This window comes from Aedes aegypti, chromosome 1 (genome assembly GCF_002204515.2).
Source record: "Aedes aegypti strain LVP_AGWG chromosome 1, AaegL5.0 Primary Assembly, whole genome shotgun sequence".
NCBI classification, from domain to species: Eukaryota; Metazoa; Arthropoda; class Insecta; order Diptera; family Culicidae; genus Aedes; species Aedes aegypti.
Window position 1 is genome coordinate 160,620,778 of NC_035107.1, and position 17,862 is coordinate 160,638,639.

At 38.7% G+C, this 17,862-nt stretch overlaps 1 protein-coding gene across 1 annotated transcript; it reads right to left on the reverse strand.

Annotated features, from left to right (window-relative positions):
- Positions 1-343: 343 nt before the first annotated feature.
- LOC5580228 (E3 ubiquitin-protein ligase RING1) lies at positions 344-16,650 on the reverse strand. Its single transcript, XM_001655886.2, has 3 exons — positions 15,628-16,650; positions 1,624-1,796; positions 344-1,558 (listed from the first exon to the last, which is right to left on the reverse strand). Exons 1-3 carry the CDS (start codon positions 16,595-16,597, stop codon positions 1,514-1,516), a joined length of 1,188 nt encoding a protein of 395 aa, XP_001655936.1. The 5' UTR covers positions 16,598-16,650; the 3' UTR covers positions 344-1,513.
- Positions 16,651-17,862: the final 1,212 nt, after the last annotated feature.

The window sequence follows — 17,862 nt, forward strand, 5'->3', positions numbered from 1 at the left end:
TGACCAATCTAGAAATATTTATGGTCATTGTACATTGAAGATGGTAAAAAGCCAAAACCCAAGCTTCATCTAAGGGATTCTCTGTGCAATATCACTATTCTGATTGATCAAGGAGTAGCAATAGCAACTACGGAATGTATATGTTCCTTGATCGTTGATCAATGTTCTCAATTTGAATCTATGGTCGAAGCTCAGTGGTTCCAACCTTTTACAAGTCGCGACCACTTGTAAAATAAAATTTTATGGAAACGAAGGATTTGCGCATGTTGTGAATTTAGTCGAGTTTAAATATAAGGAATCTAACCCTCTAATACCCAACTTAGGAATTTTGCGTAATTTTTCGGAACTCGGAAATCGAAATGAATTTTTAGCTTAAAACTTGGACCATAACAAGCATATCAGAATAGTGTTTAAAACTTTTGAAACATTTTTGTGCTCTTAAGAAATTTTCGAAAAATCGAATTTTTTAATAACCTTCAAATGCATTGGTCTCATTTAATGTGCAGTTAAACATTACGGCAAAAAATACTGTACTCTTTGAATAATAAATTTGATAAAAAAATTTGTCCGTGTTGGGAGATTGTGTGACCTCCACAAATATAACCTGGACGTTATTTTTACTTATTGTACAGCATTCCCGAGCAAAGTCTAACATAAAAAAGAAAGCACAAACATATCTTGTTTTCAGCATCAAGTTCATAGCATAACTTGAAATCAATTTGTCACTGAGATATTTTTTTATCACATTTGGCTTTCGTTCTGCTATCATTTTATTTTTTTGTTAACGTTTTCATTTCACATAATTATAAATTTATTCGTGCTACATGTGTAAACACTATAAGAATATAAAAATAAACCATTTATTTTGTCGCAGACTCGTTTCAATATCAATTGGTCTCCAAGATAGCAGAAACAGTTTTCAATTTGCTGTAACTGATAGCAAAAATACTTTACAATTTGATTTCATGGAAACATCATTTTGTTCTCATTTTTGATATTTTAATCGTTAAAACTGACAACAAACTGAGTTATCAAAATTCACGACATCACAACATCAACATTAGTTTTCAATATGATCTCATGCTTTGCTCGGGTTTGCGTTCGCATGTCACAGCTGGTATTCACGAACATTATTGATGTCTAAGGAAGTCCTATAAAATCGTTATTGGACAGAGAGACTATCTAAAATTAGACCAACAAACTAACATCAGACCAACAAACTAATTACAGATATAAACCAAGACCTAGTGCCAAATTAAGTAACTCTGAACGCTAGTAAGATGTTATGAAACTATTTGCAATTACAACTGTTCTATTTACAATATATTGAAGTTATCTTCTACATTATAAAACTAGTTCAAAGAAGAAACTGACAATAAATTGCATCGTTTACGTTTAGGTTCTGCAACGGTACAATGCATTGCATGTAATGCAGCGAATAATACTATACCACTTCTACGAGTGCGAGTGTGTTTCTCTATCACCCACTACGCTTCGGGTGTTAGGCAGTTCCCTAGGACTTCTTCCACGAATAGTACATCTCGAGCGGCTTATTAACCTGTGTGATAGGAATCCGAAAGTAAAATAACATTCTACAGAGTAAAACTATTCGTGCAAACTTACCTTCCAGAACTTTTCATTCACTTGCGAGAGAGTCTGGTTTCCACTTAGCACAACTAGTTGTGAGGGTTGCGGAGCGATGTAGATGCAGAAATTCACCAGACGATATGCTTCCGGAAGCTCGGTCTCCAGGTCCAGAGTGAGGCGCATCGCCAAATATTTGCTAAGATGATCCACTAGAAGAATTCAATAAAAAAGTGTGTGTCATTTCGTGTAATGTAATATGTGATTGTTATTAGTTCTATTAACGAAAAACTAAAATTATCAAAAATTCGACAACTAGGTCTTGTGTTTATTTTATTTATTAGTATCATTTCAATTTCAAATATTACATTCGCTTCTCATATCTAGGTGTTCAGTGTTAGAAAACCCTATCATCCTAATTAAATAAAACTAAATTAGGCATTAGAATGGCCCTTAAACAAAAAAGTTGTAGAACTCATCGGGCCACCCCTTAGATATGTGCCTTAGGGTAAGAATTAAGAAAGCTCTCTTAAAAATTTCAACTCAATTCGTTGCTCCACCACCTGGCACATTGAATTCAAAGTTTATATGGGACATTTTTTTTCAAATACATTGAAAATTGACCTTTGTCACTGTTTCGTTCCGCATACTAGTTGAACGAGTTCAATAGAGCCTAGAATGACAAATACACTAGTTGATACCCTAATTAACATAATGGCAGAAGGTTGTATCTGGATTAAAGCTCATTTTTATTAACGTTTCAGTTGTTGAAAGTTAGGCTTAGATCAGCACTTCCGCATAATCTCATATATGCATGCGTCTGGTGTATCAGTTCGCCCAGCGTCACAGGTGGCTATGATGCGCTTTGTGGCTACCATCATGCTATGTTGAAGAAACACAAAGTAGTATTCCACAAGCTTAACAGATCCTACTTCAGATAGTTAAAACACCAAGAAAAATTTTTATTAACTTCAGTTCAAATACGCCAGCTCGTGGAGCGGCCTAATAAGCTAGAATTTTCAGGAAGTCTTCCGCCAACCTTTAGAAATGATCCGAGGGGGTGCCCCGTGAAATTATATTAACATTTTGTTAACAACATATTACATTTTACTTGTCATAGTAGTTCAAAATTTTTACAGGTGAGTTTTTTTTTTAATTTCTTTATTAGTATCATTCCAAACATTATATTCATTTCTTATATATAGGTGTTCTGTGTTATTAGACAACACTATCATCCTAATTCGGTAAAACAAATTTAAGATTTTATTGACATTTTGTTAATAACACATTACATTTCATTTGCCGTAGCAGTTCAGATTTTTTTACAGGTGAGTTGATTTCACCTGCATAAAAGAGAAAAAAAAACACGTTTTCAATTTACTTAACCTAACTTAACCTAAAAATATAACGCATTAATCGTGGCAATAGAAGATTGCAACGATTTTTGCCTTAAATTATTAATTATTTTATTTGACATTTGTTCCAATGTTTCAACATTGGATATTCTATGTAACTCATTGGTACTATACCAGGGAGGAAGCCTCAGAATCATTTCCAAAATTTTATTTTGAATGCTCTGCAGAGCTTTTTTCCTGGTATTACAACAGCTAGTCCATATTGGTACAGCATACAACATGGCTGGCCTGAAAATTTGTTTGAATATCAAAAGCTTGTTCTTAAGACAAAGTTTTGGTTTTCTATTAATAAGGGGATAGAGACATTTTACATATTTATTACATTTGGCTTGAATGCCCGTAATGTGATTTTTGAAAGTTATTTTTTTTATCTAGCATGAGCCCTAGATACTTAGGGCCCTATTTTATAAGTCGAGTCGATCAAAAACGACTCGACTGGAATCACTGTCGTCCAAAAATTTCGCTCGACTTGGCTCTGTCACTCGAGTTTATCGACAGTATATCACTCTATGTGACTGGATTACTATGGGAGTCGACGGGTGACATCTGAAATATGCATGCTTACTTTGATCGACAATGACTACAGACGAGTCACGTGAATTCGCTCGAATTACAAAATAGACCCCTTAACTTCATCTGACCAATTTATTGACAACATGTCTACTTGAAGGTTTAAAATGAAGAGCTTTTGGTTTATGTGGGAATATTATTAGTTGAGTTTTTGAAGCATTAGGAGAAATCTTCCATTTTTGCAAGTATGAAGAAAAAATATCCAAACTTTTTTGCAATCGACTACAGATGACACGCAGACTTCGTCCTTTGGAGAAGAGGCCTGTGTCATCCGCAAACAAACATTTTTGACATCTCTGAGGCAACTCAGATAAGTCAGATGTAAAAATATTGTATAATATTGGTCCCAAAATGCTGCCTTTAGGAACACTTACAGGAAGTCTTTCAGACTTGGAGTTCTGATAATTAACCTGGAGTGTACAATTTGACAGATAACTTTCGATTATTCTAACAATGTATGTTGGAAAATTGAAGTTTTTTAATTTTACACTCAAGCCTTCATGCTTTTTCTATGTCTAGAAGAGCAAGACCAGTAGACTAGCTTTCAGATTTTTTGGAATGAATCAAATTTGTTACACGTAAAAGTTGATGAGAGGTCGAATGTCCATGTTGGAATCCGAACTGTTCATTGGTTGATGTGGACCATCATTCTGTTCAGAATGACCTTTTCAAAAAGTTTACTGATGGAGGAAAGCAAGCTGTTTGGACGATAGCTGGAAGCTTCTGCAGGATTATCATATTTTTGATTTTTTATAATAGTTCTCATTTCTTCCAAATCAGTCTCCCAGGAATTTTCAAAAAACATTCTCTTGATTGAGAATGCTTTCGAAACCCTAAGTAACTTGATTTCCAACTGGACTAGTGAGTCCTAAATTAAAATTATGTGCGGTTACCCGACGGAAGAAAAAGAACACTAGCTCGTAAATGAGCATGATGATAAATTACCTGTTGGGTATGATTCTTGAGCAAGCATCGTTAATAGAAAAATAAGCATTGTTGGAGATTCTGCCTGGGAAATTTCGGGCACGAAGAACTTTACCGTTTATCTGCCTGGCACGAGCCTCAACGATTCGTTTGCGCGAAGGACAATCCAAAAAGTTAGATTTATGGTTTCCCCCGCAATTTGTGCAAACAAATTTTTTGGCATCCTGCTTCACAGGACAGACATCCTTAGCGTGAACCTCCGCTAATCATGCATTTAATGGATGCTGCAGTGTTTTGTAACATGACCCCAACTTTGGTACCGGTAGGTTTCTGGAAATGTTCCCATGTCACACGGACATCGAACATGAGTCTTGCTTTTTCTAAAGCTTTAATATTATTTAGATCGCTTTGGTTGAAGTGAACTAAATAACATTCTTGAGAAAGCCCTTTACAAAGAATGCCAGATTGGGTTCTCTTTATCATAATGATTACTTGGACTGGAGAAAATCCAAGTAAATCATTTAATCCTTTTTTGATCTCTTCAGGTGACTTATTTTGCCCATAACTGCATATTTGTAACATTCGACAAAAGTAGGCATTGGGTAAATAAAAAAGTGTGTATTTTATGAAAGAAGATAAAATTTCTAAAAATTACCTAGTCCAGTCAGAAAAAAAATCTGATAAAAAAAAATCACTGCTACCATATTACGCGGCTCATGTGTAATCTCAATGTCAGTGGCGCAACCAAGGGGGGGTTTTGGGGGTCAAAACCCCCCCAGAGCCGAAAAATTATAAAGGCTTGCTAAATATTCTTGTGAAATTCAGTACTACACATCATACAACTACAAAGCAATATTTTAATTTAATTCGTATAAACAATGTGAATGTAAGTGATTTTCAGTTATATTTTTTTGAGTTGTGTGGTTTTATTCTTAAACTCTTTGTGGAGTTTGAAAAAAAAAACAAAATTAACTGGTAAATACTACTATAACATGCTTATAAATAACAAAAATTCCTAACCTTTTTAAATCAAACTGAAAGCGTTGTGCCAACAGTTTGCACATACGAATTCCTTGATTTATAAAAAAAGGAGAAAAACATATCAGCGAATGCTATTGAAGTACTTATCTGCCGGTGGATGCATTTCGGTTCCGTAACAAATTTCAAACAATTTTAAGATTTTTACAAACTGCAAGATTTTCTAAAACTTTTACAAACTGCAAGATAACTCCAGTTCACCAACGACAATCAAGGCAGGCTGGAGGAAAATTGCTAGTTTTCTTTTGTTGTGCACTTCCGTTCTTCCGGGACAAACATTGGAAAAGGGCCACAGTTTTCTGTGAATTTTATTTTCATTTTTATTTGAAAATAGTGGAAAGATGCGTGTTTTAATACTTACATTCAATCGAAATAAAAGGTGCTATCGTTATATTGCTCGGACTTGCAGGAATTGTTTTTCAACCCATTTGTTGTCAACTTGGAGGAAATGCAAAAATTTGTTTTGATCAATTACGCGTTTTTTCATGTTTGTCCACTCTTCAGATCCGGGCTCACAGTGACAGTTCGTGACAGCAGAAATCTCGGCTCACCTTGACGTACAGAAATTTTGTATATCGGTTTCTCCCTCCCAGGGGTAAACCATACATATAGGGGATTCATTCCAAAGAAGTTGGAAAAATGTGACTCAGATTTTCCCATTAAAAATATGAACGCATTGGCGTCCCACTGCAATAGTAAATCAATATGCTCTTTTACAAAGTCATCCAAAAACAATGTTTAATGTTCGTATTAAAAATCCAAGGTTGTTATCACATATTTGGTCATAAAATCTTCACAATGAAAGCAGAACTGATTTTGACCTTTGGACTCGATTTTCTAGGATGTCAATTCTGCAAGATGTAACAATTAGTCTACTTCCGGCAATTTAGTTTTAAAGTGCTGATCTATTTTCGACCTATTGCAACAATAGTGTCAATGATTTCTATTGCAAATTGCTGCGCTCAGCGATTATTCTCGAATTAAAAATTGATAAAAATCTACAAAACATAATTAAAGCGCAAGGTAGAAGAAGAGTGGTGGAATGGTATCACACTAATGTATTGTAATTTTTCTTTATTCATTTTACAATCCATTCCTAAAATGTCTTTTCAAAATGTATTTTGAAATTTGCAAAACCCCCCCCTAGAACCAAATCTTGGTTGCGCTACTGCAATGTGACTATAATAAATCTTCGAGCTGTTTAGTAGAATACCTTTAAGTAGACGAAAAAAACCGAATTTAGTACTATACCATTTAATTCCACTAGAGTTTGTATCTTTTGACAGATACGCGTATTTCGACCTCAACTGTAAGGCCGTCTTCAGTGTCGTGTACTAGACTCGAGAAGACGACTCTTCGGTTTTTTCATCTACTTCAATGTGACTGTTATGTGGTTACACTTACCAATGTGCCAACTAGGTATTTTTTTTTTTTTTTTTTTTTGAATGTACTAGAACAATATCACAGATTTCAGTGAGTTGATTGAAAGTATTTAACATTTGATGACTCTAACTTGAAATAGTCAAAAATGTCAAGAGGACTTTGAACAAACGTTCAGTATTGTCGTCATAAGTAAAAAAAATGTGATTCTTCTCATCAAGATGTTTTAAAAGAAGTCCGCGATCTTTAAGAGCTTCCGTCTCCTTTCTTTGCGGTTTGGAAGGAAACCTTGATTCCCCTAATGGAGTTTAAGATCTCCTGCCTAAATCTCCCAAATTTAGAACAACTGACCACGACAGGCGGCACTCTTTGTTTCTGCACTTGAATCAAAGAGCCTGGGCTAAAGGATGCTTCGTTTTGGTGTCCGGAAAATTTGTCTAAGTTATGGAACTGATTTCTATGCAATTATCAAAATTAACGTCCTTTCTTCAATTTTTGCCACGTTTAGTGACAGTTTTAAAGCCCACTTTTTTGGAAGGAAGTTGTGAATTCAGAGATTCACCCTTCCTTTTGTTTGTAGTTGCAACCATGTTTAGTGAATAAACGAAAGAAGAAGAGGCCTTCTAACAGGTTTTTTTTTCCACGACGGTGTCCAAGAAGGATTACCATCGCTAGCGTTCACTAACGGGTCCAACGAAAAAATCGAAGGCACGGATGCAAACAAGGATCAAGGTAATAAACTTATTCTACTACTTAAAACCAGAATGGCGTCAAAATCCAAGATGGCCTTAAGATTTTTTGACTTAAGTTAATACTTTTATTTCTTCACACCAACGATTGAAAACTTGTTTCTTTTTTGTACAAAAAATGTTGAAAACGTCAAAATAGTAGAACATGATTTAGAAAATCGTTCATTTTATAGGGTAAATATCATTGCCTAACTAGCTTTTGGTAGCCTATCATACTCAGTTTTTTTCTCAGTTTTCTGATGGTGATCTTATAATTAAAAACGAGCGGTGCGCTAATGGTGAAAAAACGGTTTTTCTGACAAAATTCAAGATAGCACTCAAATTAAAAATGGCCGCCAAATTTGTTTTAGCTTCAAATGAAAGCCATATCCTTCCTCTATACGATGCCACTGAGTTTGCTATGTGTCCCAAGAGAAATATTGGACATATCACGCGAAGAAATATCTACTATTTATCAAAAAATGGACTTATTCGCAAACTGATTAGCTAGCTGGCGTACGAGGAGTCCACCAATTTGGGAAAACTGAAAGAACCATCCTTTAGTTTGAGCACATAAAAGCGATCAGTGACATATAATTTGAGTTCCAACAATGTGTGCCGATGGCGGCCTGGTTTCAGCGAGGATTGCTCAGCTATTGAGGGCCCATTGCATCGATTCAGTGGTTACGATAAATGAAAAGACATTTGGTGCATCCGTAGATACTATATCAAATTGGAAACATTTGGCCCGCGAGTTTGCCATTTCATGTTTGCTAAAAGTGGCTAAAACTGGTTACCTAGATACAAGTTCCCCTTATGAAAGTTAGGATCTTGAACTAGCACCACTTGGGCTATAGTATTTTGCATGAGTCTTCAAAGATTGATCGTTGCTGTTCTTTTATGCTTAAGATTGATCTGAGCTATCCTAACCGTAGCCACTACCCAAACTAGGCAGGATTGAGCTTTTTGCAATCTCAGCACGAAAAAGATTAGCAACAAAACAACCAGATCGGTATCTATTGAAAGTAGTCAAAGACGAAAAATCACAGACCACATTGTGTAAAACGCATAATGCTTAACCATATAGGTAATGAATTAAATTAAATAACAACATATTCATAATCCCAACCTTGTTTAGCCTCAGGCTAGAGACTAAAGAAGGGCATTCGATTATCTTGGAGAAACACAAGGTCGCGCACTGAAAGTCTCTCTAATAAAGAAATAATAATAATAAGGTCGCGCACCATTTATCCGGGTAGTACAGAAGGGCTCAATACTGTGGAGGGCGCCCTGGTACCCCACATGCTCTGCTTGCGGTTGGGTTTTGTTTAGATCCCCTTCTTCTTATTCTTCTTGACATTACGTCCTCACTGGGACAGAGCCTGCTTCTCAGCTTAGTGTTCTTATGATCACTTCCACAGTTATTAACTGAGAGCTTTCTATGCCAAAGTTACCATTTTCGCATTCGTATATCGTGTGGCAGGTACGATTATACTCTCTATGTCAAGGAAATTTCCATTACGAAAAGATCCTGGACCGACCGGGAATCGAACCCAGACACCTTCAGCATGGCTTTGCTTTGTAGCCGCGGATTCTAACCACTCGGCTAAGGAAGGCCCCGGCTATTCATTCATACACTCAAAACAATCCAAACGTCATTGTTATGTGAAAACATACGTGATTTTTTTCCATCGCACTTTTCACGTAGCTCTTACGTAAATCATAGGTAGCCCAGAATGAACGCATGAACTTTGGAAGTTCGTCCATTCTACCGTCGCTAAACGTAAGAGCTACGTGGATTTTCCGGTAGCCTTTACGAAGCGTTTCAATAGGACCTAGATGGTTTTGCATTAAATTTAACTGTAATAAAGACCAATCTTATTTCTAATAGACTTTGGAAGAAAACTAATTCCTAATTGAAAAATGTAAAGAAACTTAAAAGATTGTGATATTTTTATTGTCAATCTGAGCATTTTGAATCCTGTTTCCCCAATTTTGTTAGTTTGGTCTGTTTTGTTGTAGCCTTCGCGTGCTATAATTGATAGAGGTTATAAATCAGGTATAAAATATGAAGTAATGCTGGGATTCTTCGGTATTCAAAGCATATTTACCTTGAAATCAATCTTACACAGTGTTTAAAGCAGCAGCAGCTTCTAAAGTTCTTCAAAAATCAAGCGGGCGCCATCTTAGGATTTGAGCTCAACACCGAATGTACGTACACTACGCAGATGTCAAAATGAACTTAGGCACCTACGTGAATTCCACGTAAGTGCGATAGGTAACCTCAGTAAACATTACCGAGTCACCATTTGGTGGTTATGAATGGTTCAGTGATCTTTATCTTAGTCAGGTGAAGTGGAGGTAAAATGAATTTAGAATGATCTACGTGATTTTTCACGTAGCAATGACGTTTGGATTTTTTGAGTGTAGGCACGGTACGCATCACACCATGTATTACCGGTCACCTGTGAGGTGGACTTTTACCAACGGAACAGGCAGTCCGTAGTAGTAATTTTTAGCCAATTGAAACAACCGCTACCGAGACTACTCAAGGATAGGGAACCTTTGGCTAACAAACTACTGTCCTCGAAACTTCAAGAAACCGATTGATAAAGATTACGAACTGCTTTAACGCCAACGACTTTTAGCGCGAAACAACGGACTCGAATTAGAACATGGAACGTACTAACCCTAGCTCAGCAGGGTAAACTGGTACAACGAGGCGTGTCGCATGAAGCTCGAGATCCTAGGACTGAGCGAAGTCCGTTGGTTAAACTTTGGAGAACACAGAATACCATCGAGACAGATTCTGCTATATTCTGGCCTGCGAGGTGAATACGCTCCTCGGCACCGTGGAGTTGGCTTTCTGCTCAGCGCCCAAGCTTACGCCGCGCTTCTGAAGTGGGAGCCTATAAATGAGAGAATAATCGTCGCCAGATTTAGAACACGGGTCCGAAACCTTACCATAGTCCAATGTTATGCGCCAACCGATGCTGCCGAATTGCAGGACAAAGAGAGCTTTTACAGTCAACTCAATGCTTTCGTGGATAAGATTCCGAAGGGTGATATCAAGATCTACATGGGCGACTTCAATGCGAAGATCGGATTCGACAACTCGAGCTATGAGTCCGTCATGGGACGCCATGGTCTCAGAGAAATGAGCGAAAACGGAGAGCTGTTGGTAGAGTTTTGTGGCAATAACGACATGGTGATCGGGGGATCGCTCTTCCCCATCGTCCAGTTCACAAAGTCACGTGGGTCTCCCTTGACGGCTTTACTGAAAATCAAATTGACCATATCTGTATCAGCCGAAACTGGAAACGGAGCCTTCTTGGTGTGCGGAATAAACGTAGCGCTGACATCGCATCCAACCATCACCTTCTCATCAGCGAGGTGCGTCTGCGCATTGCGCGGATTCGTCGACAGGAGGAAAAAGTCGGACGTCGATTTAACACACGCCGACTGGAAGATATCACAGTGAAAAGGTCCTTCGTCGAAGAACTGGAGACTCGTGCTGCTAATATGTCGGAAGGTGGCAGCGTAGAAGAGCAATGGACCACCATCAAGAATGCCTTCATCACTACCAGCGAAAATAATCTGGGTGAGCTACGCACTCGGAGAATACAGTGGATTACCGATGAAACCTGGAGGACAGAGGAGCGGGGAGAAGCCAAAGCCGCGATAGAGCGGGCGAAAACCAGAGGAGCCAAGGCACTTTCCCGTCAACGATACTCGGCTCTAGAAAGGGAAGTTAAGCGCTCATATAGGCGAGACAAACGATCGTGGGCGGACTCCCTTGCTGACGAAGGTGAGAAAGCCGCAGCAACCGGCGACATTCGTCTTCTCTACGATATCTGACGACGTCAGCGAGGCAAAGATGAATACGACGATGCCCGTGAAAGACACGACTGGACAGCTGTTAACCGACCCCACTGACCAGCTAAAACCAGGCTATCGACATGCATGGAGACACCATCTTCTATGGTGACAGAGGGCTCGATTGGCTTGTCAGATAGATCGGGCCCGGGACATCCTGTCTACTGCAAATCGCTGCAGTTGATATAGGGCATGTCCATTGCCTGGCTAAAACGCTGGTTTGAGCACTTCGAACAACTTTTTCAAGTATCATCCCGGCCACCAGCACCTCAGCATGATCCGCCTAGGGTTCGGCGTATTAGTCGCGTTAACACCAAAGCTCCATCACTGCATGAGATAGAAACAGCCATTTAAGGTATAAAATCTAACCAAGCCCCTGGAGTCGATAGCATATCAGCCGAGATGCTCAAAGCAGACCCCGCAATATCCGCTCAACTTTTGCTTCAACTATTCCGCAATATCTGGCACACCGCGACTTTTCCCCGGCCGACTGGATGCAAGGCGTGTTAGTGAAGGTACTCAAAAAGGGTGACCACACTGTATGCGATAATTGGCGAAGCATCATGTTGCTATGTATTGTTCTCAAAGTTCTATGCAAAGTGATCCTAAACCGGATCCAGGAGAAGATCGATGCGACTCTCCGTCGGCAGCAAGCGGGATTCCGTGCCGGACGATCCTGTGTGGACCATATTATCACGCTCCGTATTATCTTGGAGCAAGTCAATGAATTCCAAGAGTCCCTGTATGTGGTATTCATTGACTACGAAAAAGCTTTCGACCGACTCAATCACGAAAATATGTGGTGTGCCCTGAGACGCAAGGGTGTTCCTGAAAAAATCATCGGCCTCATCGAAGCGCAATACGAGACCTTTACGTGCAGAGTATTGCACAACGGGGTCTTGTCTGAACCCATCCGGGTTGTAGCTGGTGTGAGGCAAGGATGTATACTATCACCGCTACTGTACCTCATCGTAATTGACGAGATCCTGATAGGCGCCATTGACCGTGAACAAAACCGTGGGCTGCTGTGGCAGCCTTTTATTATGGAGCACCTAAATGACCTCGATTTGGCTGATGATATTGCTATACTAGCTCAACGGCTCGCTGATATGCAGAGTAAGCTAGACGATCTTGCCGAACGCTCCTAAGCGGAAGGTCTCAACCAGGGAGTGAAATTATCGGTCACGGCGATAATCATAAGCCTATCGCTCAAGCCGATTTTCCGAAGAAGAGAGACGTGCGATAATATCCTACCCGTCTAGCCCTGCGAGTGTGCTCTCACGAGATCTGCAGCAGCGAATTTACATTATCACCAGCAACGAGAAGTTGGCTTCCTTCTTTTCTACTCTTGTTTCGTCGTTTTGAATGTCCTTCGCTTCCGCATGTAGCTTTTATATACCAAATTTCTCTCCCCCTTCTTTCAGCTGGCGTGGTCTAGTGGTTATGATGCACGCGCGTTTTGAAAACGTTTTTGCTCATGGACATGGGTTCGATCCCCGTAGGCGGTGCGAACATTTTTGTTATTTCCCTTATGATAATTATCGCGATAAGTTTAGAGCCGATAAAATTGGATCAGTGCATATGATCGGATCCATCTAGATTTTTCGTCAGTAGGGGGACACGGGGCAGTATGGACACCGTAAGGAATTTGCCTATTTTGACTGTAAAGACATGAATATGATACTGTTTTTTATGTGCAGTATGCTTTTCAGAGTTCTTAAGCATTTGTTAAGCATGATTGCATAATAAAGAAACAAATATTTTGTTTTCAAAAAAAGGTTAAAAAAAGCATATATTTGGTAGGGGCTTGTTCACAAATTTCATAACGCTGAAGGGGGTGGGTGGGTGTCCTTACGATGTTACGGCTCATACAGAATTTGTAGGATGTTCATACAAAAAGCATAACGAAGGGGTGGGTGGGTGTCGTAAATAATCATTTTCGGCGTTATGAAATAAATGAATGAACCCTAGTCGTCATCAACCTAGCGGGGCAAAGTGGACACCTTCATGGGGCAGTATGAACACCTTCACGTTTATAGGAAAATGGTCCCGCGATCATTCTCAAAACCTCGAAAAATGAAATACATATTCAGGAATCCATAGTGACAGGTCACTGTGCCACTGAAAACATGATTAAATTCAACTTACGACATTTTTCGTAGAGATGCTTTCAATATTGCCTCCAGGTTAGTTTTTATCAAGAATTGACGATTTTCAACCGATTTGTGGTTCCGCATCATAATCATGGCATTAAATGCTAAATATTTTTGGATAATTTTGTGTTTGAAGTTATATTTCTTTCTCTTTGAAGTGTCAGCTCTACTTTGTCACCCGGTGTCCATATTACCCCAACAGTATAAGAAATTTTCATATAAGTTTTTTAATGTCTTAAAGTACCAGAAAAAAATCTACTATATTTTTGAATATAGCATAAATAATTGAAGGTTCAATCAAGAGCTACATTATCGTTCAACTTGCAGTCATTTGCCTCTGAAACCTTATTTGGTGAGGTGTGAATGTTATAATTTTCGAACCAAATAAAATTATGCTCAATTTTTCGGTTTAAAATCAATGTTTTAAACATTTTCTCTGAAATTTTAGTTGATAATTGACTCTTCCTACAATGATCAACAATTATAGCAGTTCACGAAATCTGTTTCTCGCAGATAAAAGCGGGAACTAATTGTCGGGTTGCTTGAAAAATGCATATTTTCGTCTTATTTCTGCGGTAATTTCATTCACCGGTCTCAACATCAACGTCAACAAGACCAAATCGTTGGATATAAACACGGCCAGCCCTTCCAGCTTTACAGTAGCCGGGCAAACAGTGGAAAACGTCGAAAACTTCCAAAATATTTGGTAGCCAATTGGCGTCAGACGGCGGTACTAAGATCGACATAGGTGCACGGATCAAGAAGGCAAGGGCTGCTTTTGCGAGCTTAAGAAATATTTGGAAAAACAGTCAGATTAGTGCCCAGGACCCATAAGTAAGTAAGCTACCGACACTACGCGGCTATCTAGGTTGATCATGAAAAGGAGGTTAATATTGAAGATTAACTCCTAACGTGCCCAAGCAGCCTAACAAGAACCAGGCTATAAGAGTTCGATGCCTCATATAAATTGACCAAACATTTCCCTAAGAATATGTTAAGAACTTTTTTGGCAGGTTTTTCGTGTCATCACGACAAGTATTACAGCACATGTTACTGTATGTATTTTTCTCCTAAACTTTTATCAGAAATATATTCAGTTATGTTTCTAATGTTTCCTTCAGATATAACTCCAAACATTCTGGAGTTCAGAAGTTTCTTAAGTGTTTTTAAGGCATTCCCAAGGAATTCCTCCAAAAATTTATTTTGTTTGTTGCCTTCAAGAATTCAACTTATTTTTTCTAAGGATAATTATAGAAATTATCTTAAGTCGTCAAGGAAATCTAAATATTATTCAATCAATCAATTTCTTTACAACGCTTTCCGAGATTCCCGTTTGGAACTTCTAAACTTTTGGGTCGTTCTTGCGAGTTTTTACCGTCAGAACCAGCATGCGATACCTTCAGGAAACACTCCAGAAATTCCTTCAAAGACGCTTTCAGTAATTTAAGACAATCCTTTGAGACATTTCCAGAGGAAGTCTACAAAGATTTTTACCAGGCATTATTCCAGGAGTGTCCAGGAAAAGGTAAAAGAACTTTTTAAGTAATCATTGAAGTAGATTTTCAAAAGAACCGGTAACTATTTCTAAAGAAAATCCTAAGGTAACTTCTAATGCAACTTGTGTAAGTTCTAAAGTATCATATATGAATACAAGGAAGGTGAAACAGTTTGGAATACAACTTTAATATTGTACTAAAACTATGAAGGCACACATCTTAAGAAAAAAGCAATACACAGTACTGTTATATCTTATTTCTGTTTTAGCTTTTAATCACTGGTAAAAAGATTAAATAAAAATCAGAATCGAGGGATTACACAATTTATCGAAGTTAAACAAAATTGAGTACAATTTTCACAAAATTGCGTAAAATAACCCAAATAACATGTTAATTAACATAACTTAAAAAAAACTAAATAAGTACAATTAATATCTCAAAACGAATGTGTTTTTCCGCATACCTGTAGCATTTGAAGTGGTTTTGATGTAGCGAACCGAGTTTTCTTTCAGCGCCTTCAGTAACGGATTGTCGCCTGCCATTTCCGTTGGATGTGGTTTGAATACAAGCTCAATTTCGTCGCTGCCGTGTTCGGAATTGCCCTCGCCTTCGGTGTCCAGATTGGAGTCATTTTCCTCCGTCCGACCGTCCATTTCGCTGTTGCTTTCGGATTCTTCCGATTTTTCCGAAGTGAGAACCGATCGGGCCCTTTTGGCCTTGCTTGCCGAACTGACATTGGACGGAACCGGGGAAGGTGTGCTCCTGACCGATGGAGGATTCGACAAAGGAGGAACGGATTCCCCGCCAGCCTGACTATTGGAGGAACCTTCCCGATTGGCCGTTTCGGGAACTGTTCCATTAGTGCTTGGAACTGCAGGTTGATTTGCATTCGCCACAACAGGAGTTGCAGATGCGGAAGAAGAATTTGTTGCTGCAGCTGCTGCGGCTGATAGATCATTTTCACTTTTTTGCTTACGATTAGGTCTGTTTTGGGATTGCAACTTAATTCCCTCGTTTATTGAATGAACTAGTGCTTGCTGGGAATGACTTTGATTGAATTTGGCCAGCACTCTTTCTTGGTGTGCTTCATATTCATCTCTGCTAGGATATATTTTCGATATCAATAAATCGAAATTGGGATCAGGTCGAAGCGAACGCTTGGAGACGAGTTTCTTCCTACAAGTAGGACATTCCTTGTTTCCGGAACGGAGAGCCGTAATTATGCAGTCGGAACAAAACCGATGCAAACACTCTTTTGTTGTCATCGTCTTCTTCAGCATATCCAAACATATTGGACACATTAATTCACTGTGCAAACTGCGGGGTGATACAGCAATCTCTGTATTGTCCGTTATCGCTTCCTGCGGTGTCCGGTTTAGCTCATACAAGGATAAATCCCAGGTTTTATTTTGGAGCGGTTCCATAGACGCCATTTTCACTGAAACTATTATTTACCTTTTCCAAGCCGAGTCACAAACAACACTATGGACCAGTGCACGAGTTCACTAATTTGACGTTTGAGCGGTGCCGAATTCACTCGTTGCCATGGTCACGTAAATAACACGGCACCGCTCAAACGTCAGATAGTGAACTCGTGCATCGGTCCATAGGCCAGGAGAAGTGGATGAACTTGTCATTCATTTTTCTGTCAATTCTCATACAAAATCTACTTTTTCTTTGACAGAAATTCACTCTAGGTGAACCACTTCCCCTGGCCTATAGGCCAGGAGAAGTGGATGAACTTGTCATTCATTTTTCTGTCAATTCTCATACAAAATCTACTTTTTCTTTGACAGAAATTCACTCTAGGTGAACCACTTCCCCTGGCCTATATGCGAACAGTTTGACGTGACAACACTCCACGAAATAAAACAAGCATACGTTCAGCACTAGACACACTATGGAAAACGAACATTTACCTACACGGAAAAAAGACTCAGATAAAATGATGCAACCGTTGCAACCAGACCTTCTAGACACGCTAACTTGAAAGTACCCATTAAATGGGTATCACGTACCCATTTTCATGACGATTATGGAACTGTCAGAAAAAGAGTATTTTTCGATGACATTAAAAAGGGTATTTGAACCTCATTATGGAGAAGCCTCTCTTGTATTGACTTCGCAGCACTAAACCGTAATCGCACCTGCTCATGTGATGCGAAGTTTTCTGGATGCGAAGCTAATGTCAAAGTCGAAACAATGGGACGGCGGCTGTGACGACTTCGGGCGGCTTCCACAGATGTAAATAAGCGGCTAAATTGACCTCTTACTCACTAAGTCATTATTGACGAACTTCAATGAAATGTTATGCAGCTTGTGAAATTAATATTTCTGACGTCGAAATTTCACTGAAAACTGTTTTATTTTGATCAATTATGATGTGCATTACTCTAATTTGGCAAGGAGTATTGATAATTTTTGTGAAGTCTCATTTGTTTTGCTGCATGTGGTGTTAGAGATCAAGAGAGTTTCTAGACTTTGTTCTGAGCAATTTTCTCTCACTGTGTAAATAAGTTCGCAGCTCCAAACAGAGATCGCATTCTGGATTTAACCAAAAAATACAATAACAATAATGGGTAAATATTACACATGATAGTTGTATACAAGAAAACCGCCATTTGTCGCCGCTAGGAAAAATTATACGTTTAAGTAAGCAAATTACGCGAATTATCGACACAATGTTCTGGATATAACT